The following is a 24550-nucleotide window of genomic DNA, read 5'->3' as shown; positions in this document are numbered from 1 at the left end:
ACTGCAAAACCCCCAAAGACTATTTAAGCTAGCTGGCAACATTTCCCAGGCAATTTGGTGGAGTTAAGAGGACACCACCCAGGATGTTTTACCGCTAACATGTGGGCTGACGCTTGGGTCTTGAAATGCAATTTAGTCGAAGCAGACACACGTCCCAAGCAGCAAGCAATGCCGTGATGTTGGAGCTTTTTGCAAGGTGTTACAGACGTGAGCATTCCCTGAAGGAACAAGAAGACCTGAGGTTGGAGGGAAACACCTGAAGTTGCCTTAATGTAGCATTCCTCATAATCCCCTTACAGGCTCCAGAAACATCACCCTCCCTCTGGATCTTCTGCAGTGGAGTGCTTGCACACTAAACTAATGCTTTGCACCCTTAGCAGTGCAGGTACTGAACCACACATAGGTCAGTCTGTGCCCACTCTGCAGGCAGTACTGAGGGATACGCTGCCTTAACTTCTGCAGGAAGGTCTGCAGAAGTGCATCCTCACTCGGCTTTGGGATGTTACATGACGGGTTGATGCCAGCCCCAAGTGTATTTTCACACGTGGCTGTGGATTTGTGTTGAAGCAACACCGTTTTCAGGAGACTGACAAGCAGATGTCCTGTTTGTAAATCCTGCACTAGTTTCCCGTCTCCTCGTATCTCTCTATTTCCTTTCTTCAACAGAAAGTCTACCCAAGCTTGGTGTGAATCACAGAATCACAGAATGGGTGGGGTTGAAAGGGACCACTGGAGATCATCTAGTCCAACCCACCTGCTAAAGCAGGTTCACCCAGAGCAGATCACACAGGAATGTGTCCAGGTGAGTCTTGAATGTTTCCAGAGAAGGAGACTCCACAGCCTCTCTGGGCAGCCTGTTCCAGTGCTCTGGCACCCTCAAAGTAAAGAAGTTTTTCCTCATATTCAGACGGAACCTCCTGCAAGTCTCCTGTGCTTCAGTCTGTGCCCATTGCCCCTCACCCTATTGTTGGGCACCACTGAAAGGAGTCTGGTCCCATCCTCTTGACATCGTCCCTGGACAGACCCAGCTCTCTCAGTCTCTCCTCATAAGAAAGGTGCTCTAGGCCCCTAATCATCTTCGTAGCCCGCCACTGGAGTCCCTCCAGTAATTCCTTATCCTTCTTAAACTGGGGGGCCCAGAACTGGACACAGTGCTCCAGATGCAACCTCACCAGGGCAGAGTAGAGGGGGAGGAGAACCTCCGTCGACCTGCTGGCTAAAACTGCTCCTGGGTGATGCTAGCATGATTAGATACACTGAATTCAGTGCTGGCCAAAGGGTATGTCCCATGAACTGCCACAGTTCAGCTATTTCATGTATAATCCTGCCACCTCTGCCAAAAGATGAGGAGCCCCCTCAGCAATTCAAGATTATTTTGTGTCCCTGACACAGCCAGCAGCCTGCCACACTGAGCTTTTGTCAAGCAGCACCAACTCAGGGCAGGTAGAAGCAGCAGCCAGAGGCTGCAGTGCTGGCCACGACTTGGCCACCACTCCTCTCTCGGCATGTTTTGCAACTCTCAGCCAAGGGCTTAGGTAGCACCTGACCACTCAGAAGGGCAGGCAGCAGGGTGCTGCCAGCTTTCATCTCAGAGGAAAAACCCCAAACATTTTTCTCAGCCAAGCATTTTATAATTTAATCCACCACCCAAACAAGGGGTGTGGCACAAAAGCCTGCGGCTTGGCTGACACATGGGCCAGCGCTTGGGGAGCCGACACAGCCTGGAAGGATGTGACAGCGCTGGGCTGGCGAGGGGGCAGGAGAAGCCCCCGCGCATGTGTGGGAGCAGAAGTGGAAAGGGAGGGCGCGGAGGACGTAGGAAGCAGAGCTGTTGGGCTCTGTGCACTCTCGCCTGAGGAAAATAGAGCAAATTTGCAAACCTACTGTAAGCACTGGGGGTGTAACCAACCGTCTCCCACTTGCTCTGCTCCTTCATCTATGTTTAGTCATAGATAAAGCTGCCTCAAAGTATCTAAACAAGAGCTTGCACCATCGTAATCAACAAAAACCCCTCACCTTCCAACCAAAACACACGTCCTTTGATTGGTACAGGTTAAAATAACTTTTGTTTGTGCAGCGCATTCTCCGCCTAAAATAAAGCGCTTTGTCCTATCTGTCGTCCCTAGGACACTGAGAACACGGTGTTCTCCTCGTACGGGGAAGCTGTGTCCCGGTGAGGACACCAGGGGGACCCAGTCCCCCGCCCTGGCTCCAGCTGTCCCCGGGAGCAGGTTCCCGAAGCGCCTCTGCGGCCCCGTTCCCGCTCCCCGGGATGGCGCAACCCCCCGCACCCGGCCCGGCTTCCTGGGCTGGTACCAGCCTCCTTTTTACCGCAAAATACATGCCCTCCCTGCTTATGTCGTTGCATAACATTGCATGGTTATGAAATTGCAGCAAGTTTTAACTATATACAGTTGCTTCCTACTTGCGCTATTTTAAACAAAATGTTTTTTTTAAAAAAACAAAAACCAACAGCAACAACCAAAAAAAACCCCAACAAACTACAATGTTCTCATACCATGGGTGGGGAAAAATAAAAGTAATCAAGGTAGTTTAGAAATTGCTACCTACATGTCATGAGACTTCTACATATAACAGAAATGTAGGACCAAAGAGACCTAATTTACTACAGGTTTTGCTTATTCATTAAAATACGACTGCAGAACACGTGCTCAGCGCCCTATTACTCACTGTTGTGTTGTGGCTGGGAAAGGGGAAATGAAGGGAAAATAAATATGCCCAATCTGACAGCTCAAATCTTGCTCTTCGCTATCAGGAACACCATCAACTGGACTCTAATCTCAAAAAAACAGATCTGGTTATTACGCATGTCCCCAATTCCCTTTGCCAAACGTTAGTGGTGTCTGCAATCACATTTTCCTTAGAGAAATATTTTCTCTTCTATGTCCAAAGATGATGCCAAGTCCTTAAATAACAACAGTTCTGAAATATTTTTCTGTTCCATTAACCCCAGGTACTGCACTCACCAACAGCTAAGACCGCACTTTTCAGGTTCAGGGGTAGTGGTGTTTAGTTTATTGCTGGTTAGGGCATTTGACTTTGTTTTTGGTGTTTTGTTTTGGGTTTTTTTTTGACACATTCATTCCCATGTTCATTGTATGGAAAAAGTTCTCAGGATTGCAAAAGCAGTTAAACAGGTTCCAAAATTCTAGTTTCCTTATATTTCTTAGAGCTGATACTTTTACTGCTTGGCTTTTTGTTCAACCCTTGCTTTCTTTAGGTAGTGAAATACTAGGTCACAAGACAATGGAATATTCAGGCAGTAGGCTTTCTGTTTGTGAGCAGGAGTCAAATCTCTGCATTTTGGCTATTCTGGATTCATCTTTTATTTAAAAGCAAAAATAAAATTGAACCACAGCAGCTCTTGAAACAAACCCAGGAGAGGAACTGGTTCCACCCTGGTAAACCACACTGACACACAGACAGGCCCACAAGGAGCTCTGGATCCACACGGTGAATATTCAGAGATGAATTTTACTTGCCATCCCCAACTACATTTGAAAAAGAACAGGTTTCCAGTTTAAACACTGCCCCGAAGCAGCAAGTCAGCTGTGTGTGATGCCGGTATGATGTTAGTCCATCTGTGCATTTTACATCCCACCCCACTCAGATGCAAGGCATGTCCTGCAAACATTTAGCCATGTGAAGATGCTGGTGCTGCGCTTATAGGCTGAGCTGGACATTTATTATCATGTTATATACAAAGTAGTAAATTATCCAGAAGAGCCCATAAACTATTACCAATAAATTTAATAATAGGAAATTTAATCCTGAGCTGCACATTTAATGAGAGGGAAAAATCCCCCAAGTCCAACAGCTTACAACTGGAGGACACAAGGAAATCAACTTCTTGTTCAAACAAAAAGTTCCAGACCTTTTAATCTTCAGAGATAAAAAATATGCTATTTTACAACACGCATCCATGAAGAGAAAGGTGAATGGGACACATCAACAATTGTCTTGTGTGAGGCCAACCCAGTGTGTATTCTTTCTCCTCACACTTCATGTTCCTCTCTAAAGTCAACACCTATAGCATATTTTCCCTATACTCATCCCACACACGTGTTTAATCTTGGGTCTCATCCATTGGTCTCTTCCTATTCTACTTGACCATTTCTATTCAACTCATCCCTTCCTCCTTGTCGTGCTGAGGACTTGAGTCTATCCCCAGTGGGCTGGTGATTTGCATCTCATCTGCTCCTTCCACTTTTAGAGCAAACTCTTAGTACCTGGCTCATCTGTTTGGGAGCTATGGGGTTTTTTTATTCTTTCAGGAAAGGGATAAATGTACCGTATATTCACTCAACTTCAAAGCTATGGGGAAAAGCTTGATGGAACTGAGTGAGTGGTAGCAAAAGTCAACAGAGCAAATTCTCTGGAGCTGGTTTTGTCTGGCAGGACAGAGGACCTTCAACCTGCTTCTGTCAGCTGCTATCCACCCCCACCAGACAGGGTCAGGCAACTCAGATTCAGCAGACGCTGCTCCAGAGTGAACAGAGCTCCGGCAGTGGTGTAATAGCACAAACAGGCTTCAAGGCATTTGCAGTACTTATATTCAAGCTTTACTTTACGTCTGCAAAAAAGGTAAGTGAATATTTTATATGAAAGGTGACTCTGGGAGACTCGAGTTCCTGCACATCCATACCCACCCATCCCCCCCAAAAAAGCAGATGAAATCCAAATCCAGTTAAGTCCCATGAATTTCTTCGAAGTCTTTGCTGCTCAGTACTCATAAATTCCCACTATGTATTTGCAAGTGCATGCAGCTGTCTGGATATCTGCATGCCTGCAGGCAAGGTGCACAGGCTAGACTTCCCAACAGACTTCCAGGGCTTTTGAGACTCAAAGTTTGCTATTGTAATTCAGCAGCCTCTCCTCTTCATCTAAGAATTCAGCAGGCACAAAAACCATAGAATGGTGTGGGTTGGAAGGGACCTTAAAGATCATGTAGTTCCAACTCCCCTGCCCTGGGCAAGGACACCTTCCGCTAGACCAGGTTGCTCAAAGCCTCATCGAGCCTGGCCTTGAACACTTCCAGGGATGGGGCATGCACAGCTTCTCTGGGCAGCCTGTTCCAGTGCCTCACCAATCTTGGGGTGAAGAATTTCTTCCTCATATCTAATCTAAGTCTGCCCTCTTTCAGTTTAAAAGTTGCCTCTTGTCCTATCACTACACACCCTTGTAAAAAGTCCCTCTCCAGCTTTCTTGTAGAGCCCCTTTAGGTACTGAAAAGCTGCTGTAAGGTCTCCTTGGGGCCTTCTCTTCTCCAGGCTGAACCCTAACTCTCTCAATCTGTCTTCACAGGAGAGGAGCTCCAGCCCCCTGATCATCTTCATGCCCCTCCTCTGGACTCACTCCAACAGGTCCATATCCTCATGTTGGAGGCCCCAGAGCTGGATGCAGTACTCCAGGTAGGGTCTGATGAGAAGTGGAGGAGAACAGTACTTTCCAGACTGATTGCACTGATCAGCATGGCTTAGAGATGGGATCTTTTCACCACTGACTTTCAAGTGGTCAGCACAGCCAGATGTTTTATGTAAGATACAGATTGTCAGCTAGCTTCCTCTCAGACTTGCAAGAGTCGTTTATTTGAGAAACACCCAAGAGAAACTTCATCTTTCCCTGGTGCAGTGTTTGACTTTACTAAGCAAAACCATCCCCCTGCATACTGTGCTCAATAATATGATTAAAAAAAAACCAAACAGGTTTACATAGAATAGTTGCAAGTGCTGGACAGGCTTCTTCCTTGTTCAATGTAAAACAAATATGAGAAAAACTGTATTTCAAGAGAACATGTAAGAAGTTACACAGCACCAAAGCATGGAAAATGCCTCAAAGCACTTTGAGATGAGCTCAGTAGTGCTGCACTTCTATTTCAGCCTAACACAAGGACAAGAACCATCACCTTACAGCACAACTGAACACAACAGTTACCCAAGTGCCATGAAAGGTGCCCTAAGGCTGGCAGACTCATCCTGAACCAGCACCAGGCAGACAAGCACACACAGGTGGGCTTCACAAGAGTTAGAGCCATGGCAGAAGCAAAGCCAGACAGATGTTTCTTTGATTACGGTACAGTCATTACGAAGCTCATCAAAAAGCTTAGGGAAATTGTGTGGCATCTCATATGGGTTGGCATCTGTAGACATTCTTCTGCCATCTTCAAAGGGCTCATAATTTATTTGGAGCCATGTAAACCTAAAGAGCTTCCACTAAACATTTACAATCCTGTTTGAAAAGGACTTTGGATTTGCAACTCGCATACCTGTCAGAAAGTGGCGAAAAAACTAGAGCTGCCTCTGTGTCTGTCATCACTTTCTGGTCAGCATAAACTTGGTCCTGTTTCTGAGGGAGAAAATAATCATGAAAATGATCACCACACCCAGGTAACCATAGGCAGTCTTCAAAAAAAAAACCAACAAACAAACAAACAAAGCCCAGATTCTTCTCCAGAGCAGAAATAGCTCTGATTTTAATAATACAAGAAAAATAAAATAAACCACATAAGAGAACAAAATAACTCCTCTCCCCACCCCGCTCTCCTTTCTCCCTCAAATCCACATGCCTCCTTTATCAGGGGGCATTTATAAATGACTTGCTATGGAGTAGTTTTACAAGTTACAAAGATCACAAATAACCACATCGTTTTCAAGAACCTTTATACATCATTTTTTTTTAATTAGATTAGCTTTACAAGCAACTTGAGAGCTCTTTCATAATGAAACACTGCTTTTCAAATTACACAACTTTATAGGCAACCTGTAAATGAATCCTGAATTTCTTTGCCTGCTATAGATAAAGGTCTCATATTTTACAGCTGGCTAACATCATGAATAAAAATAGCATTATGAAGCTTTATCTTTAACCAGGACTAGACACATACAGATCATAAGACAGTTTAAAAAATAGTTTTAAAACAAGGACCTGCTTGGTGATGCTCAAGACTGAATATTCAACCGACATGAAATGAACAGTTTAGTCTAAAGGACATTGAAGAAATGGCTGACCTGATTTGTTGACTCTATTGTAATGACTTACATGGAGTGAAAAATTAAGCACTTTTTAAACCTGTCTGGCAAGCACAAACCTACAGTGTGATTAGAATTTGATACGCCCCATGTAACTGCAGAAGTTTGAATTACAGAGGGACTGAAATGAGTTTAAAGGCTTATGCTTACATTTTGAAAACAAAACCAACCAAACCTCTGTTAAGGTAGTACTAAAGAAGGTGAAGTAGAAGAGGTGGCTTTTTTGCTTGTTTCATCGGTAGCCTAAATGCACTGCAGACCAGACAGTAATGACGATTTGCACTCCTTGGCCAGGTTGGCAGAGGCACTTACAGTAAAGGTATCCTGTCTGTTTGTCTGGGAAGAAAGTAGGAAAGAGGAAGAAAACTGCAAAGGGCAAGAACTTACTAAACAAAAGGAAAAGCGAAATCAAAACAAAACTGGGATTTCTGTTGGTTCTCCTAAATGATACACCAATACTGAATTTTTTCCCCTTTCTGTCAGTTTGTTACTAAACAATTAGCTTTTTCATGTTTTACATGAACAATAGTAATCTTTTTAATAAAAAATTACTGAGCTTTCCATAGAAAAGGTCTCTAATTGAATACAAACTATACAGATGCTAAAATTGTCACAGGTTGTAATATATACAGAAATATTTCTGTACACTCACATTGTTTTGGCTAAGTAAGGAAATAAGGGACAGATAGAAAACTGCAGTGGGTAAGTTGATCAACCCCCAAACTCCTGTAAATATGAATGCTGTCCTTTATAGGTTTGTTTTCTCAAGCTTTTAAAGCTCAGGAAAATAAAAATTAAAAAAATAAAAAAGAAGAAGAAAATAATCAGTGTCCTAAACATCAGTTTCTTAAAAATAAGAATATCAAAGTTTCTGCATGTATCACTTTTATCCTGTGATGTCCCCTCTCCTTGATAATATGAAAACAATGTAAAAGAAAATAAAGCTTTTCTTACTCAATATATACCTCAGTATTGACCAAAGGGCAGTGCCTTTTTTGGGGAAATCCTTCAGCACAGTGAAAACCTAAAGATGTATTGCACAAGGAGCCTACAGTGATGCACTTCAGCTTCAGTGTGCCGACCATCTCCTTGATACTATATAATAGATCAAGGTGTCAACTTACAGGCCGTATGGGACACCAACACTTGGAAATAAAAAAAAAGTAAATTTTACATATTCTATTAACTTATATACAAAGGAAAAGGGGGTGGCAAGTATTCTTTAGAAAAGGGAGAAAGCTCAAAATTTTCTGTCAAGTACGTAAGGAGGTTCTGGGTACCTCTAATAGCCTAGGAAAGCCCTTGTATATTCTTGTAACTTGATGGTATTCACCAGGTCCCCAAAGCCAATGACAGCAACCGATAGTGTCAAATTCACTTAGTGCCAGTCACTTAAAAAAAAAGAAAAAAATAAAGAAAAAAATAAACCAAAAAAAACCAAAGAAGAGACAGAAACTTCCCCTCTGTGGATTCAACACAAAACCACAAACTGAATGTTACTAATAGCAAGATACTGATTTGCTTCTGTTAATAAGGTTCAAGAGGACATAGTAAAAAAACAGTACAGCAGCAATCTTTAAAAGTTAAGATTAGTGTGAGATATGATATAAAACAATCAGGTTTTTAGCTGGTAATTAAAGTGCTCCTTTTATGACTTAAGGTGTAAAGAAAATTAAAGTGATTATCAGTTACTGGCAACCCTTACATTAAATTAGGTCTTTCATGGCAGAGGAGAACAGTATGAACGGTTTTACAAAAATAGATCCATGTTATTTTGGAGAATACTGTAAATTTTTTTCTTTTTTTTTTTTTTTTTCAGTTTTTCTTTTTTTTTTTTTAAGACTCAATTTTGATAAACTGTACCTGGTCATACAAAAATTACCCAAAATTCAAACTTTTACCATATAAAAAAAGGGAGAGATGAATTGGATTCAGCTGGATGGCAGGTCTGGCAAAATATAAGGATGGACAAATTCTATGTAGGGCACTTATGTCCAGATGCATATGCTGTTTCTTACTGATTGCTTATCTTCTTCACATAAGCAGTCACAGGCCTGGAGTCACAATCACATAGTACAATGCTTCAGCCGTCAAAGAATCTTCTATTTGATGCAACATTGAAACACTGCTTCTTTATTAAAATGTTGGTTTGTTGTTGATTTTCCTTTATCTTGTTATTCACATTCAAAAGTTAATAGATAGCATCAAGATTTACCAGGGAGAATAGCCAAGGGGAGTTGCTAAATCAAAGGCTTATAAAACGTCTTTCCCAACTGAGTCAGAAGGTTTATTAAGTTCAACCCTCACACCTTTTTCACCTGCAGAAATACGAAAAGGAAATTATTATTTTTCAGCATTTATCAAAGTATAGTCTATATAATTGCTACATCACTTTCTAGATTACTTTTAAGAGAGTACTTTGAAGATTGCCTAGCACATACGACCTAGCAAGATACATGTTTTTGTACACATGCTCTGTAAAGTTAATGAGCCATGGTTAGTCATGATCTCTAAAAACAGGTGTTTACTTTGCTGCCCAAGTAGAAAACTGGGTACTTCACATATGTACAGTTTTGAAATTCATCATTTGAGCCTTTACATGTAAAGGTAAGCTTTAAGAATGGCCAGTTAAGAATCTGACCGTATTGTCCGTTATTCTGGATCAGAATATCCAGAGGTTCTTGGTATTTACCTTTGTAAAAAAAAAACTGAGGGATTTTTAAAATTGAACATTCAATTTGACTTGCTGCTAAAAAATACACCAAGCTCACACCTCTTCTGCACTTCTCTCTGAAAAATGACCTTCAGATACCCCCACAAAAGTTTGACTATTAACATTTCAGACACAGTAACCCATATTCAGGAAATATTCACACATATTCTGCATAGTTTTAGTTAGATTGACATTAAGCCAAAATGAACAGTGTTCTATTTCTGACATTTTATTCTATAATTTCATATTTTGGCATCAATGGAAAATAAAGAGCATCTTGCACAACTCTTGCTGTAGATACAGAGCAAAGGTGGCAGTTCTAATTGCAAATGAATCTGGACTCACAACAATATGATAACATAAATCAATTACAGGGCAAACCGATACCAAAATCCTTCCAACCCAGCCTTTATTCCTCAAGTGCCTGCAGTTTAGGATGACCCTGGAGAAGGAGGGGAGTCAGAGGGAGCACAAGCCCACCCTAAACACTTCCCTGCCAAAGCTGCATGGAGACAACCAGAACAGCTCTGATCCAGCAAGGCTGGCTCCAGGAGCTGCCCGGCTTACAGACAGACACACAGACAGGCTTCCTGCAGAGGCTAGCTGGGCGTTATCCAGCATTCCTGCCCACCTGGGAAGTCAGCGAGCAGCAGGACGGCCTGCCCGGCCAGAGCTCAAGGGCTCCCTGTGCTTCCCTGTGAGTCAGGCAGGAGCTACATTGCTCTTATCACTCCCAAAATGCACAGTTATCGGCTGCACCAAGGCAGACTCAGCCAAACGGCAGCTTTTGCAGCTAATTAGTTCTGGGGCTACTTATGAGCTTTGGATGCCTAATAGCAATGAGTGGAAACTTCATTTGAAATGAGTGGCACACGTCTTCAGCATCATCAGTTTCAGAGCTCGTTAAGAAACTGTGGAGAAACTGGCCCTGTGCATGCATGCTCTTCTCGTACACCTGATTTTGGTTTAAACTACTGTAAAAAACACAAAATCATGATGGCAGTTAAAAGCATGACAGAAGTCCTAGGCCATTTCTCCTTATAATGCTAATTTGAACAGGAAAATTAGATCAACTTCCTCTTGAGGGAGAAGCCAGAAAAGGAAAACAGATGCTAGATATGTGGAATTGGAAATTGAGGAAGTAACTCCATTCTTTGATTTCAGATTTTAATTTTAGGCTTTTGTTTTTCCAGTATAGAGACTGTAGTCAAGTTAAGTTGTATTCACTTGTCGAATCACTATATTCAACCAAAACTATTTCCAGGGCTCTCCGTTCTGCAGTGCCTCACAGTCTCTGGTGTACTTATTCTCCTCCCCTACTAGGGAGAAGCTGCATCCCCCATAAAGAAATACTGAGCCGTCTCAGAGGAAGTGTGAGCAGGACAAGGCTCTGACCTGGATTTCCCAAGTCACTGCCCAGCAGCTCAACTACTGGGTCACCTTCCCTGTAAAACCTGACTCTCTCCCCCTTTTTGTGCACAGGGTGGGCCAAGGACATGAGGCTGGACTACATAGCTATTCTTAAAAAAAAAAAAATAGTAATACAGTAGACATTAACAAGAGATTACCTGTTAGATATTTTACTTTAGCTCGTGCTCTTTCATCTGCATCAAAATACCACACTGTTATTGCGTACCTAAGGAAATAGATGGAAAAAGAACTCCTGAACTATGAAGAAAAAACAAAATGAAGCACTTGACATGAAACACAACCTAAACGAAATTATACTTCTGCAGTCTGACAAAAGACTTAATAAAACACAAAGCAAACAGATTTGGTGCTTTTGGTTGGTTGGTTGGGTTTTTTTAATATTAGAAGGTATTGTCTGAACAGTCAGTGAAAGGGTGACACTGAGGTTTTAAGTTTATGCTTATTTGTCCTGATGAGTTCCTATTACGGTTCTTGTCCAGAACCTGTAATAATATAGTTTCTGTCCCTATCACCTAGCCCTGTGACCTCATCTTTTACTGTACTCGGTCAAGTCCATCACTGAGTCACACTGCAAGAACCTCTCTTTTTGGACACTTGCCATAAGGGAATTTTACTACCCCTTCTTATGCAGCTCCTCTGGTTTTCCACTGCCTGTCGCAGATTTAAATATGAAATGCCAGCTATTGAGGAAAGACTTTAAGGAGCTTTAGTAAACAGAATTTCATCCTTTGACTCTGCTTGGAGCACAAAGTGGGAGGGGAGAGCAGTACAGCCTCCAGAAAGGCTGCAAGAGGATGCAGCTGATGGTAGTTTCAAGTTACTTCTTGCAAAGGTACATGTATTAACTCACAGCTCCAGTCAACCTTCAGTACTCTGGCCATCCAAACGTGTTGTGACAGGGGCAACAGGAAGTCTGGATCAATAACTCCAATGATTTACCTATTAACACTCTCTGGAAATGCTACTCAAGACTGGGGGCAGTGAATGCAGGTACCTTCAGCATCACCCACTGCACTACACTGAGGGACAAAAGAGATATCAAGTTCCCCCTGTGACTCAGACTGGGACTCCCCAGAGAAGGGAAAGATTCGTGTATCAGCCATCATTTTTGCCCCATGGCGCTCTCCTAATTCCCAAACTAGAATGTGGTGGGGCTTGGTTTGAAGAAGACTATTTTCTAACAACACCCTCCCAACAAGAGGTGACATAAAATTGAAGTACCTAGCCAATCTTCCAGCAACACTGTAAGGTGCTGAGGACAAAGGGAAAGGAGGGGAACATAAAGCCATTACAGAGAAATAAGGAAGACAACACCCCTGGGCTAAGGTGGGGGCTGCTATGGCTCTGAGTGCTCCTACCCAGCTCTGCCAAGTACACGCCCAGAAACTTCTGGTGTTTCCAGTCCTTCCTATCCACCTGGGAGGATGTTGTCTCCAAAATATGAGAGCAGACATCAGTAAAAAACCCAGCAGCACGGCAGAAGCCTAATCGATCTAGAAAAGAACCTCTTATCATAGTGCAAGTGCACATGGAAACTGTACATGGAAAGACCTGGGATCATGTCATAACTCACAGCATCACTCATTTCTCATTAGGATTTGCTCATTTATTGACAATAGAGGCATCACGCAATATAAAAATTCCATCAGTCCTACCTTGTAGCAAATGCTGGCTGTACTTCATGAGGGTTGCGGCGATCAGACCAGAAGAATAGCAGTCTATCGAATTTGGGTTCAATATCAGCGAATTGGGCTTTACCTTCTGGAAATATCCGAAGGATGCCTCCGCTTACCTACAAATTAAATATTTAAAGCCAGTGCTTGAAAACAACACCTGATTGTATTTCGAAGTACTGAATATATCACATTTGAAAATATTTCATAGATTTGGAACTGAAATAAAAGCCTTTAAGGGATACTACAGAAATTATGCATCTATGGCTTTTTCATTTTGCTTTCATTTAACAAAACCTTTTACACATTTTTCATGGGTAATTTCAGAATGTTTGCAAATTTTAAACCTCCATTCATGTTGAAGTAAAAAACTGTGGTTTCAACTGGTTGTTTCTTAGCTGCATTACCTATTTGCAAAAAATAGACAAGACTGACTGATATTACACAGGTGGCTTAAAATATGCCAATACAGATGAGAGAAACATTCTCAATTAGGAGATTGTTTCATTTAACAACCGCACAAGTTTATGTCACATTTCTGTAATTATGATGAGGAAAGACCAGGAAACTTTAAACTGAAGCTTGAATCTGTGTTGCTCCTGGTCAATTTAGATCTCTTCCAGGCTTTGAAAAACAGCTGGACCTACCTATGCATGCCTACAAAACAGCACAGGTAGGTGAGGTTCATTATTTTTAAGTCACATTAACTTCTTCCTACTGATGGTATTGATGTTGTTAAAATCTAACTACAGACAGCCAACTTAGGCCTTCATGGAAAAGTGCAAGTACTAACAAACTAAATGGACATAAACTGTTTTAATTGTGATCTTAATCAGTAGACAAGAAGTCACAATTTAGATCAATTTGTTCTCCTAAAGAACGTTTGAGCTTCTTTCTTTACTAAACAATATACTTGCTAATGTACTAATTGTAACTTGAAATAGATATTGCAGGTAATGAAACACACTTGGTTCCTAAATTAAATATCCAGCTAGTAAATTTTTCACAGTTATTTTAAAAATGCAAATCGCTTGACTTCTACACTCTGATATGTATTCATTCTTTTCCAGGAGAAAAACTGTAAAGCAACTGAAAATGCCCCAAAGCTTCATTTTAAGATATTCAGTCCAACCAGTGCACTTATATGTGTAGATGCTATAACGGCAAAAAAGGCTAGTAACTTATTTTCTAACGGAAGGATCAAATTTGACATTTCAAAGAGCAAGGCAGAAACAGAAAGCTTCAAGTGCATCCATTTCTGACTCAGCTTTCCTATCTACCAGTTTTATGTGAGTATGTTATCAGTGTCATTGTCTCATGCAGTTCTTATAAGAAATGGACAGCACTCAAAAAAGGGAAAAGGGGAAATAAAATAAAAAAAAAAAATTAAAAAACCCCCCACACAACAAACAAACAAACTCCCGGCTGCAACCTGCGTTATCCACCTCTGGTGCACCCAGTTCACAGAAACTTACTGCTTACATGCTCTTCCATATGCTACTTTCTATGTACAACAGAAATATCAGTAGTTTTACCTTCCTTTCCGCGCCGCGCCCCCCCCCCCGCCCCATATTTAATGGGAATAAACTTCTCCATAGCTAACTGCACACCAATCAAGGAATAAACAAAGCTATCTTCGCATTACTCTCTCATGCTTTCAATACAGCCAGTTAGCTGCTTCCATTCTTCAAATCCACCAAATCCCACTGAATCACTACAAAAATCCTTATTAAAAAAATCACTTTATCATAGTCACCACATCTATGGAAAGTTTCAAGTCACTGGTAGTAATACTGTAGACCACTTAAACTCTGTTATAAATCCTCATCTATCCTACACCCTGTATTTACAATGGTACAAAGACTTGTGCTGCTTTGAACCATAACGCTTGCTTATTTTAAACTGCTCCCAAGCTACAGCATCTTTCTTTTTATAAGCATATTCATGTAAGTAAAGTAGTTACACAAACAGTAAACTCAACATTCAACAAGAATATAAGGAGGAGCAACCTAATATCCATTATCTTTCAAATATTATTTACTCTTTGTGTATGTGTGGGTGCTTACCATACAAATAATGTACAACAAATTGCATAATTAGGTATTTATGAAACCTGGATACTAGCAAATACATACATGTATAATTAAGAAACATACATAAAAAACACGCAACTTTCCTTCAGTCTCACTGTCAAGGAGGTCTTGCTGGCATCATTCAAAACCTTGAAAAAAATGCCTCATCTCTATCCGCTCTTGCTAACAGCAGAATCAGGAGTGCAAAAAATACCTGCCGTTAACATATCGTAAGAACACAACTAGGGCAGAGAAGTACAGGAACAAAGATCCGTTGCAAACGTGAATTAAAAAGCATATGTAAAAAAGTTATAGAAAGAAATTATTGCATACCTTAGCATCCCAGTCTTTATTAAGATAATATATACACGTAACACATCTTCCATCTCCATTTGGGTTATCAACATGGCGCACGTATCCTGTTCCATTGCCTGGATAACAAGCCACCATAGCCTAGAGCCAAAGAATCAAACATAGTAATTAATTTTAACTGTGTGTACGGAAAAAATGTCTACATTTTATCTGTATTAATTCCTAAGTAATTCATACAATAGCAAAAAAAAAAGTAAGTTAGAAATAATGGGAAAAGAATTTTTAATCTGTGTTTTCTTTCTAGTTAAAAACTGGTTTTGAATACAAACAGATGTCTACAAAGGCATGAAACACATTGAGAAGAACACTGTTAATTAAGGTATGGAAGGTGGGGCTGCTCCCATGTTGTGACTAATCCTTCAGACTTCCCTCCGTTGAATGAAATAGGAGAGAGGAAAATGTCTTGTGTATAATTAAGTAACATGTGCTTCTCCTTGTGATAAGACTCCTTGTTTTCCAGACTCAATTCACAGACAGTTATCTTTTTATCTTTTTTTTTTCTCCTTGTGTTTCCAATTCTTCCTCAAAATGTAGTGTTAAACTTTATTTTTAGGAGACTTTTTAGACAAGACCATCAGCCCATCTTACTCAATCACACCAAGTGCATTCTTGGGCTTGTGTTTTGTCCTGTACATAGGAGGTCTTTGAACTTTTGTTGAAACAAGCCTACACGTACAACAAAAACATCCTTTTTAGTCAAGAAGTGAGAAACTGAAAACAGACACCGAGCAGTAATCTGCAATAACCTTCTGACATCAAACAATTCCCAGTACAGTAGTATATTTAACTTCCCATGCTGCACTTAGCTCAGCTGACTTGAAAGCCCCCTGGAAGGTGGTTTAGTTTCTGAGTCTTCAGACATGCGGATGTGTGTGTGAAACAAACTGGCCACCTCGCTAAGGGACGGCCTGATTAGCTTGATTAGCTATCAGTTCCTGTGCCATGTTTGTTGCATGACACATCCCCATAACTTTATGCATTTGCTGGAAACAGTAATCATTTCAGGTTTTTGAAAGAGATCAGAACAAAGTTTCCCACGCCAAGTCATCCAGAGCACTCAGATGTCTGCAGTGACAATATCCTATCTGCAAGAAGTCATAACATTAAAATAAAATCAAAAGAGTTTCTACCAACAATCCAATATACTCCTAACCTCAATGAATGTTTGCTGTCTAAAAAAACAACAACCTAAAAACTTTTAAGTGCCATAATTCCTGTCTACATTTAGCCCCACTAAGTAATAATTTAAGTCAGACCTCTGAATTGCAAACTCTTAAACCTCTCTTACATAAAACATCAAAAATAATTTTCCCAATAAAGTGTTAACTGTGAAAATGTAACCCATCAGATTAACAGTACTTCAGATCAACTGATTCAGTGTATTTTTTTGGCTTTATACTGATAATTTTAACTTATTTCCCTCTTTTTAAAATGTTAACAAATAAGGCTTTACATAATTTGAATTACTTGCAAGAAACTGTGCTTTGAGCAGGCTGAGAAATCGTTTAAAGTACTTGCAGTTCAATCAGTAAAGTACTGTATATCACATATAAGCAGAATCGATTTCACTATAGCAGCAAACATTTTAAAATCTTTACTCTTTACTAAGGGAAGAAGCAATTTTTTGGTAGCTCCTTCTAGGAAGAAATCAGAACACAGTGTTTGACAAATAGCAGCACTGTGTTAATATAAAAAAAAACTAAAAATTAAGCCAAATTTCATTCACATGAGATGGAAGTGACTATACTGCATAAAAAGTAGTCAAAACTACAAAATTCAAATACCCTTGTAATTTTCAGATCAGACACTTCAGCTTCTCAATCCCTTTACTGTAATCATAGTGTAGTCATCATTACAGGTCTCACACTACTTGAGATATGTAATATGTAAACATAATGTGACCTAATATTTGGCAAAGTCATTACTTATCAGTTTTGCTGCAGGAAGATAAACCCACAAAAATCAAAACAGTGAGTTAAAGATACCAAATAATGTAATAAGGGTTCCGTAATTTCCTTTCTTACAGAAAAAAAAAAAGGAACAAAAAAAGCAAAGCTGGGCTGGAAGAGGAAGATATTTGGTTTCCGCTGAAAGCCAACCCTCTTGGAAAAAAAAAAATCCAACGTACCACATAAACCCTATCGAGCTCTCATAGAGCCTGAACAGTGCTGAAACCAGATCCAGGTCCAATCCTGTAACAGCGTTGCTAATAAAGTTTCAATTTAATGGGTTTTGCTGAGAAGCATAATGCAAATTAAGCCCTGACATTAACTGTTGCTCAACATCTATGTGAAACAGCTACTAAAATTCATTCAAAAGGAAGAAAACACTGGTATCAAGTAGCTAGAGCAATGTCAACTCTCCCTGAAATAATGAGGAGTTAAGACTCAGATATTAAAAGGTCTTCAGGCACATAAATGACCTAAATATCTGCCACTGAGCCAAAAAAACAAGTGTTAAAAGTTTAGGAGAGCTCCCAAGTCTCTCTGGTCAATACAGGGCTTTTTCCGAGGGCACACTTGGTTGCTGTCTGTTCCTCGAAAAGATAATTTTAGAGAAGCATAAATTTGCATCCTATTGCTATAGTTTCCTTTGTAAGGTACTGAAATGGGTACTTGTTCTCTTTGCTGAAGGGAAATCAAGAAAGGAATCTTTAACGTCAACGTTGCTGAAGAAGAAGGGGACCAGCAGCATTTTTGGAATGTCTGGGGAAACACCAGTTGTCATAAACTTCATATAAAAAACAGCCACATGCAACATCAGAAGCGTTTCATACAATCATTTGGGTCTAAAATACAGTCAGCGTTCAAAAAAAAAAAGCCCTTGTTTTTGAGTTTAGAGTCTGAAAATTCTGCTATCATCAACTGCAAGAGACGAGAAACAGTTTTGCTGCGATAACTTATCTAATATGTATTTGTTACAACAGTAAGAATGACTCAGCCTTTAGCGGCAAATTGGAAAGCAAACAAATTTGCAAATCAGACAGTGTAGCATAATATACATTGCTTTTGCCAGTTAGTGTGACAATTCCCTCTCCCCAACTGAACTATGATAAGGAAAGTCACGAAACTTAACAGGACACGGGAAATATACTGCTTTGTGAAACAACACAAAGTGAGTTCGTGTCAAACTCTCATGTACTGCAAGATTATCCACATGGAAAGAACAAGAAAGTGACTCAGGTAAATAATGAAGTCACATACTTTTGATGTTGTTGTTGTTATAACCTTTTACAGTATAAATAAGCAAGCAAACACACGTATGCCAAGCAGAGAGAACATTTTAGGTTTGGGGCTTACCTTCCAAAAAAAAAAAAACAAAAAAACCAAAAACAAACAAACAAACAAAAAAAAAAACAAAAACAAAACAAAACAAAACCAACCAAAAAACCCCCCACCACTGTTAATGGCAGTCAAGAGAGCCAGGCACTTGAGACCAGAATGTCCAAGATTCCTTAACAGTTTGGACTATGAACAATGAAGTTGTTAGCTCTCCAAAACAAAGAGCTACCTGTCTCATCAGTGCTCCCATAAAAGTAATCAATTCATTCAATTCAAGGCATTACTTGCATTTTCTTAATAGACAAGGAGGTCTCCCCTTTTGTGCTTCTTTGGCATTACAATTTTCAAGCATTCAGTAATCTTAATTTTTGCAAAGAATATATTTAAGTCACACAGTGGATTTGTTCACCCACTGGATTTCTTTGCAAACACTTTTAATGTTAACCTTCTTTAACCCAACAGCATTCTCTTTCAGTCTGAGCACTCATGCCTAGCACATGAGCCCTGTCCTAAGATACCCTCTGGAATTCATGAGTAACTGAGAAAGCACGAGAGTGCCCCAGCCACCCTGCAATCCACCCAACTTGTGTTTATCAAAACCAAGTACTTACACACTTAAGAAGCTGTCAATTGCTCATTCACATACGGATGCTGTACTTGCAAAATGTTTAATGCTGGAAAACTAACTCTAGGCCATCAGCCCAAACAAGCAACCGAAGAAGTAAGTGAAACCACAGATTTTTTGCTAAGCATGGACACCCTTAGCGTGCCAGCCACTACTCTAATTAACAAATAAATGCACAAAGGTAACATATTCTGAGTGAATAATCCATAGTCCATAACCATACTGTTTTCTTCACTATGTAAAGAGGGACCACCTAAAGACACTCAACCCTAGGAGGCACAGCACACCAGTGCAGCTGAAAATACGATTTCATATGGGAGCAGCCTCGACCTCCTTTCACAGAGAAGGAAGACAACCTCACCCATATACAAAAAAGGAAGACATATAGGTTAAGACTGAAGGTTTTTCCTCTACCCTCTCCATTCCTCACACAGCTGGATACCTGCAAGTTTAGATATTGTTCCTTAGGAAAAAAAAAAAAAAAAAAAAAAAATAAGCAATAACAGCAAACTCTGAGGAAACAGGGAAAATACCAGTTACATGACAATGTAAAATTCCTCAAGATGGGGAAAAAAATCACAAACCCAAACCACAAACATAAAATGAAGAGAGGACATTTGTTCTGTCATATTTGTTAATGTAAAACAACTTTGTTTAGCTCAGATTAAAAAAAGCCGCATCAGTCAATGAGATGTCACTTTTGCTCTTTGCTGAAGGAACTGCAAATCTCAGTGAGCAAAACAAAATGTCTAAATGCGAGACCGATTACTTCCTATGAAAATTTATCAGATGCTTTTACAACGACGTCACTGGAAATCCTTGGCATGGCTCATCTGACAGATGATTCAAAGAAAGAAAAAAAGAAACAACCCAAACACTACACTGCAATGAAGAACCAAAGAAAAGAAAAAATAAATCTGACCTGTCCCTATTTGGTTCGTCTCTGATGTTCCAGTTCAAGAATTTGTTCATCTCTGACAAACAACAGTCCTGACAAAATACATTCCAGTTTAAGCATGTCAGTAAGATTTCTGACAAGGTGTACAAAATAACAATCCAATTGAAGGAAAAAAGACTTTGTTGGTACTATCTTGTGTGAGCAGTGTCAAGATTACTGACTTAAACATGTTAACATGGTAAAACTTGGCTTGGGTTTAAAACTCTTCTACAAATTCTTAATAAGCAGAGACAGAAACTTGCAACAGAAAGAAAATATCAACAGGGAGAAACTTCTATCATCCTTACCCCAAACACAGGATGCCAAAAGAGGTAAGATAAACTCTTCGGGACACAGCTAATCCAAGTATTTCCATACAAACTTTCATCTGACTAAAATTTCATGCTGATATTCTCTAGGATCTAGTAAACACGGCCAGAGCACCAACTTTTCACACAAGTCAACACTGTGAAACTAGACACACTGGAGGGAAATATCAGCCCCTGCAAAGACTCCCTCATTAAAAATCCATTACTTGCAATCACCATCAACTGGAGCAGCTGCAAAAGGAAAGCAAACCTCTACTTGTGGGCTTAAAAATTGAACAATGCAGTAGCTCACATGTCCCCAAGAGAGAAGGAAAACCTGTAGTTTTGAGTTAGAAGCTAACATAAAGAACATTGCAGCAGCTTTTAATCATTTCTCTTTAAGCTCTCTCTCCTAAGTTACCTCTACAGCAATTAAATTTATCTATTAGCAAAGGAGTTTAAGCTATTATTTTCTGTTGTATTTTCCTCTGCAGATATGGTAAAATACCTAGCTTCAGATTAAAAACAACAACATAATCAACACCAAACAAAAACAAAAGAAACCTCACACCAACAAAACAACAAAAACCAACCACTACTTTAGATAGCAGCTATTTGGGTCATCTTCTGGTAAGCACAGAGTAAGCTGCTCTTCTAGGAAAACACAACTGTAGGCAATGACAACAAGCATGGGCCACCCCTCTCCTGTGGCTGCTGAAGGTAGCAGCACAAGTTTTAACAGGCAAGCAGGGCTGGCAAAGCTGCCAGCTCTTGAGCTGGCAAAGGGAAGGCAAACTGAACTGAAAACTGAGATGAAAAATGAACTCAGATAGGAAGGGACAGAGGAAAAACTGAGAGTTGACATAGATGCTTACACTATAAATAAAATCAGCACGTGGCTATGTATGTGGATTAGATCTTCCATGAGCTTCTAAGGAGTTTGGAAACTAATGGTAACCTGACCCAATGCAACAGTGGATACAAGATTTCTACTTGCTTTGACAGAATTGCATTTCATATGCATACAAAAATCAAGCAACAGATCATATCATCAAAAGTTTGGCACAACAGATTAATACTTCCACTACATTGCTTATTTCTAACTTGCCAATCATATGTTGAGTTCTCAAACTGAAGTTCAGAGAAAGCTTTGCCAACCTAGCAGTTCAGCAGCAGGCTCTTCAAATTAACTCACTGCTTTACTCTGGTCTTCAGTTTTACATGATGTTTACCTGCTGACAACATGCACTTCACACATCCTGATAAACTGACACAAATCAGAAGGCAGAACCTTTCATGCTGGTTCAGTGGCCACGTTCAGCCCAGCACTCCAGGGCCAGAAGATCCACATGGAGTTTCGATCCAAATGCCTTGAATATAACCACGGTGCCGCTCAGCAAACAAGCTCAGGTATTGTTCATTGTAGCTACATAAAGTTTGGTACTCCCTCTTTACTGTTCAATTCTAATTGCGCTCAACAGCAAGATCACATGAAGCTGATTTCCAAGTATCATTCCTTTAATTCATGCATGCATACACGCTCTAAGAAATGACCATGAGCTCTTGAATTGCTGAAGAGATGTACATACAAGTTTGGATAATTCATCTGTTCTACATGGCACAGGAAAAAAACCCAGCACTGCAATTGCTTATGGCTGATACTCAGAAATCACTGCGAATGTGGGATGTTCTCACACTTTGGTGAATGCATCTAATAAATAAAAACCTCACGTAGGACAGAGAAGCTCCCATGAAACCATCAAGCAAGAGCCATTAACCTAGGGGAGATGGTAGAGATTCTCCCTGTGGGGTTGGAGACAGAAGGCACATCTCCCACACTGAGGCTTTAACAAAGCCTTGAGGAAAGCTGGGCAATCTGGAGAAACACATCTCAAAAGGTGAGCTGATGAGTGACTGAAAACAGTGTTATAGACAGACATAACAGGAAGACCTAAAATACACTTCCTAACTCCCAGCTGATGTCCTGCAGCCTCCACTGCTACTAAACTGAGATAACAACATTTAAACATTAATGAGGTTCTCTCTGCTCTCCTGTACCTGGGCTTGTAAAATTGCAAGTCTCAAATCTCCAAAGGCAAAGAGATCGCTGAGTCAGCTTACAAGCTTCAGGGGTAAAAATAAAAATTGTATCTTCCTTAATAGTTAACACACTGGCATTTTTCAGGCTGCAAGCCAAGTTAGGTAGGACATGCCTATTGTAAAAATTCTGCCAGTTTAACCAAAAGGTGCTGTTTTAAAACTGAACCAGTAAAACTGCAGTCCTTCAATCTTACAACGGCCTAGCTTCCTTTAACTTAATCTAACTGCTTATTAGGAAAATAAAACTGGGTTAAAGTCTAAAGAAATATATAGAAAGTTATGCACTGGCTAAAACAGGATATTAAAAAAAAAAAAAAACAAACAAGTAAAGTTCACCTGATACATCTCTGAAAATAAACGATGTGTTCAAGCCTAACCACCTGCACCCCCTCCCCCCAAAAAAAATTAATGAGTACATCCATGCTATGTTACTGCTTCAAAGCACTAATAGCTCCTCTAAACCTCAACATGACATCCTCTGATAGTTGTGATATCAAAGTCTAATACAAGCTTAAAAAAGAAAAAGAAAAGGCAACGACCTAGAACAAACAAACAAATCCTGCTGCCCCCCCCCCCATATACCTGATCAAGGCTTCCCAAAGAAGGTAGATAAAAACCACTGTCACCAGGGGCAGAAAGTTCTCTCTCAAGTGCCTCAGAACAAACACAACACTTAGCTTCACAGCTGAGAAGGATTTAAAACATACTTCGATTTGTGTCAGCCTCAATCTGTCTACATTATGATTAAATAAGTTGACTAATGCACTTCAGATTCAAACAACCGTTGAAAAATGTAAAATGTGTTTGTAGAACTGGCTGCCTTCCATGGATAATTCCCCATTCCCTCCAAGAGAAGCAGCCTGGTGACTCAGTGTTCTGGCACTGTAAAAAAATTTGACAGAGAAGTAAGTCAATCAACACAAATTTTAACAGTCTGGTTTTAATTTAACATCATAAATTCTTTGAAATGAATAATACCTTTTAGAAACCAAGTACTTTGAAACTTTTTTTCCCCAGGACGGGGCAGAATGTTCTGCTCTCGCATGAGACTAGTCAACTTACTAGTTTCATAACTAACCATTCAGAAAGAGCACAAAGCAGCAACATCTTTAAGAAATAAAAATAACAAAACACTAAAATTACAACAGTGCACTAAAATAGTAAGAAGTTAAATCTCATTCAGCTACATAACTTAAAATATATTCTGACAGTAGTTTGTGCACACCAGATTTCCAGAGCCAGCCACATGACATCAGCAGACACACTGATGGATGACACATGAAAAAGCATAGTTATCTATTTTAAGATCACTACATATGATCAGGCAATTTGTTTAGTTGTTGGAGACCTACTGGATAAACTGAACTTACATTACCTTCAAAATAAAGCATGCACGTTAGCCCAAACTTCAAAACTGGAGATCTCTTATGCTGCTTAAAACCAGGAGAGGGTGGGAGGAAGAAACCCTAAGGATGAAGGGTGGGCAAAGGGGGGTTGTTTCTTTTATTTATTTTTAAACAAAACCTTACTGTAGTATCTGTGAAAGTAATGGCTGAGAGATTTGCCATTTAAAGAATACCATCCATCACCACTACCATTCTCCCCCCAAAACTACACATACTTGAGAAGCCTGGACCTTCTTCCCTATAGAAGATAAGAAACAGTGCATGATAGTTTTGCTAAATACTAGGAGATAGACCGATAGATAGACAGACCGATAGATAGACAGACCGATAGATAGACAGACCGATAGATAGACAGACCGATAGATAGACAGACCGATAGATAGACAGACCGATAGATAGACAGACCGATAGACAGACCGATAGATAGACAGACCGATAGATAGACCGATAGATAGACCGATAGATAGACCGATAGATAGACCGATAGATAGACAGATAGATAGACAGATAGATAGACAGATAGATAGACAGATAGATAGACAGATAGATAGATAGACAGATAGATAGATAGACAGACAGACAA

At 40.0% G+C, this 24550-nt stretch overlaps 1 protein-coding gene across 1 annotated transcript in view; it reads right to left on the bottom strand.

The window, feature by feature from the left end:
- Nucleotides 1–6678: 6678 nt before the first annotated feature.
- EGLN1 (egl-9 family hypoxia inducible factor 1) overlaps nt 6679–24550 on the bottom strand; it is a 37338-nt gene continuing 19466 nt past the window's right edge. Inside the window, exons 2-5 of the mRNA XM_082049237.1 lie at nt 15272–15391; nt 12849–12985; nt 11331–11398; nt 6679–9367 (exon numbers count right to left, since the gene is read on the bottom strand). Coding sequence (XP_081905363.1) covers nt 9303–9367; nt 11331–11398; nt 12849–12985; nt 15272–15391 — 390 coding nt within the window. The 3' untranslated portion in view covers nt 6679–9302. The remainder of the gene's footprint in view (nt 9368–11330; nt 11399–12848; nt 12986–15271; nt 15392–24550) is intronic.

The sequence above is a fragment of the Streptopelia decaocto genome (genome assembly GCF_964273445.1).
Source record: "Streptopelia decaocto genome assembly, chromosome: 3".
Classification (NCBI taxonomy): Eukaryota; Metazoa; Chordata; class Aves; order Columbiformes; family Columbidae; genus Streptopelia; species Streptopelia decaocto.
The sequence above is the reverse complement of the archived record's forward strand: the minus strand, read 5'-3'. Positions and strand labels throughout refer to the sequence as shown.